The 1,825-nt window shown below is 66.2% G+C and overlaps 1 protein-coding gene across 1 annotated transcript; it reads left to right on the forward strand.

The window, feature by feature from the left end:
* Positions 1–303: 303 nt before the first annotated feature.
* On the forward strand, positions 304–817 carry LOC148090395 (small integral membrane protein 10-like protein 2A). The gene has a single exon (XM_087813652.1). The coding sequence runs from the start codon at positions 440–442 to the stop codon at positions 674–676; it is 237 nt and encodes a 78-aa protein (XP_087669778.1). The 5' UTR covers positions 304–439; the 3' UTR covers positions 677–817.
* The last annotated feature ends 1,008 nt before the right edge of the window (positions 818–1,825 follow it).

The raw sequence follows: 1,825 nt of genomic DNA on the forward strand, positions 1-1,825 counted from the left end.
TCGGTTCTAGGGCTTTCCACAAATCAATTCCTGGGGAGCATCGCCTTCTAATTAGCTCAGGCCCTCAGGCTCTGCTTTTAGAAGCCTAGGTATGTCAAATGGGCGGTCATGGGCAGGACTTGCCAAGGGGGCTGGTGCCACTAGTCTGGGCTACCTCGGCTGCTGCAGCTCTGTGGCTCTTGGCAGGAAAGGCGGAGAAGGTAGGGGCGGAGCTGCGCCCTAGGCCAACAGGCCCTGGAGCCAGCAAAGGGGCGGGGCTGTCTGAGGGCGGCAGCGGAGGGGCAGGGGCTGCCGCTGCCTCCGGAACCCTGCCAGGGGGAGACTGAGCTCCGAACCCCGCAGGAGGACGCCCCGGGCTGGCGGGTCGCTCCACTCCTCGCGTCCACCTGCCGCCCGCTGGAGCTCCTGCGGGTCGGCGTGGCGGGAGCCTGCAGGGCCCATGGCGGCGTCCGCAGCTCTGTCGGTGGCGGCGGCGGCGGCGGCCCTGTCGGGTCTGGCTGTACGACTGTCGCGCTCGGCCGCGGCCCGCGGCTCCTACAGCGCCTTCTGCAAAGGGCTCACGCGCACGCTGCTCACCTTCTTCGACCTGGCCTGGCGGCTGCGCATGAACTTCCCCTACTTCTACGTGGTGGCCTCGGTGATGTTCAACGTCCGCCTGCAGGTGCGGATCGAGTGAGCGCGCAGGAGGGTCCAGCGCCCGCCCCAGGCGGGACAGACAGCCGGGCCCCCAGGTGTCCCGGACGCAGCGCGGAAAGCAGGCGGGGCGGCCCGGGCCCCGGGACCCTACGGCTCCGCCAGAGGACGCCGGCCACTGAGCCACCGAGGCCACCGAGCCCCGGACCCAGCCGCGACCTGCGCGCACGTTCTGCGGCCGGGGCCGGGTTGCCCAGAAACGAGCCAAACGGGCCCTTCCCTTTGGGCTCGAGAAAATTATCTGAGTGCAGCCGACCTGTTGCCTCACATCGGCCGAAGGGGGGACCAGAAAGAAGAAATGCTGCTGCGGGGACTTGCTCTGACTGGCCCTGACCAAAAAGGTAGGCTGCCAGAGAAAGGCTGGACCTGAGGGCTGGAGGGAGGCGGTTGCCATGACATCTTAGGCGTCCAGGCCCCTTGGGGGTTTGGGGAAATGTGGAAGGGACCCGGGGAAGCCAGCCCAGAGAGCTCAGAGCCGAGCGCAGGCAGGCTGGGCAGCCACGGGCTCTTCGCAGTCCCTTGTCATGATTCTATGGGGGCTAGGGGGGACTGTGACTCAGGCATCACGCATCTGAGAGGTTCAGCCCGTCACCCATAGAGACAGGGTGTACCCTCCCGCCCACAGCCCCGTTCCCGCCCCCTTTCCCTGGAGGCCCAGGAGGTGTCACCTGAGCCTGAGGGAATGGAGGTGGATGGGCTGGGGTGGCCCACGGGAAAGCCCTAGAGGAGAAAAGATGCTGCCACACTTCCCCTCCACCTTCCTGGGTAGGCAGCCTGGAACCCCAGGTCTGTCCCCTTCTCAGCCCTCAGGCCCCTGGGCTCCCTGCAGCCCCCTGCATCCTGCTCCTGCTGTCCCTTTTGCTCCCCTCCTTCCTCTCTGAGGATGCATTTGGAGGAAGGGAAGAGGGGAAAGGTGCCTTCCTCCCTAGCCCTCCCCCAGTTTTGCTCTTCTGCCATCTGCAGCCCTCCCCATGCCACAGAGTGCCATCCTTTGGCTCAGACAACCTCCAGGAGCGCCCTGTGAACCCAAAGCGTCTGGGGAAACGTGCGTTTCCTTGAGCAGAGGGCAGCTCTCGGGCCGGGGTGGAGGAGCAGATGGAGAAGGGGCTTGTGGAGAAGGCAACACCTGGAG

The sequence above is a fragment of the Miniopterus natalensis genome, chromosome X, assembly GCF_054644295.1.
Source record: "Miniopterus natalensis isolate mMinNat1 chromosome X, mMinNat1.hap1, whole genome shotgun sequence".
Lineage (NCBI taxonomy): Eukaryota > Metazoa > Chordata > Mammalia > Chiroptera > Miniopteridae > Miniopterus > Miniopterus natalensis.

Excerpts from the sequence above, each read along its gene's own strand:
- LOC148090395 (XM_087813652.1), top strand. The coding sequence starts at position 440 with ATGGCGGCGTCCGCAGCTCTGTCGGTGGCGGCGGCGGCGGCGGCCCTG.